The sequence below is a fragment of the Bombus impatiens genome, unplaced genomic scaffold (assembly GCF_000188095.3).
Source record: "Bombus impatiens unplaced genomic scaffold, BIMP_2.2 scf_0361, whole genome shotgun sequence".
Classification (NCBI taxonomy): Eukaryota; Metazoa; Arthropoda; class Insecta; order Hymenoptera; family Apidae; genus Bombus; species Bombus impatiens.
Genome location: NT_176780.1, coordinates 554332 through 554638, shown reverse-complemented (window position 1 = coordinate 554638; position 307 = coordinate 554332). Strand labels below are relative to the sequence as shown.

At 55.4% G+C, this 307-nt stretch overlaps 1 protein-coding gene across 1 annotated transcript in view; it reads right to left on the bottom strand.

The window, feature by feature from the left end:
* Positions 1 to 307, bottom strand: part of LOC100740538 (histone deacetylase 4) — a 27625-nt gene that overhangs the window by 6164 nt on the left and 21154 nt on the right. The window contains 1 exon segment of the mRNA XM_024367774.2: positions 1 to 83. This exon segment is cut by the window's left edge and continues 1 nt beyond it. Within this exon segment, the coding sequence (XP_024223542.1) occupies positions 1 to 83 (83 nt within the window).

Below are 307 nucleotides of genomic sequence, written 5' to 3'. Positions count from 1 at the left end.
CAGCTTCTGTATCCGGGTGTACCAGGTACGGCCCCGTTCGCAGCGGCCGCGGCCTCCCTTTGCTTCTTGTTCACGAGGAAGCTCTGAAATCGTAAGGTTCCCCTCTCAGCGAACACTCGCGCGCAACATTCCCCCTTCCCTCTTCTACGCATACCATCCCTCGTCGTCGATTCATCGCTACTATCGAACGACAAACCGACGAGAACCTAGCGACGTTACGCTTTAGATCGAATCGTATCTCCCAAGCCCTCTCAGCCTGCCGTCTCGTCTAACCTTCCTTCTTCTCTTTGATCTAGAAACCCCCACC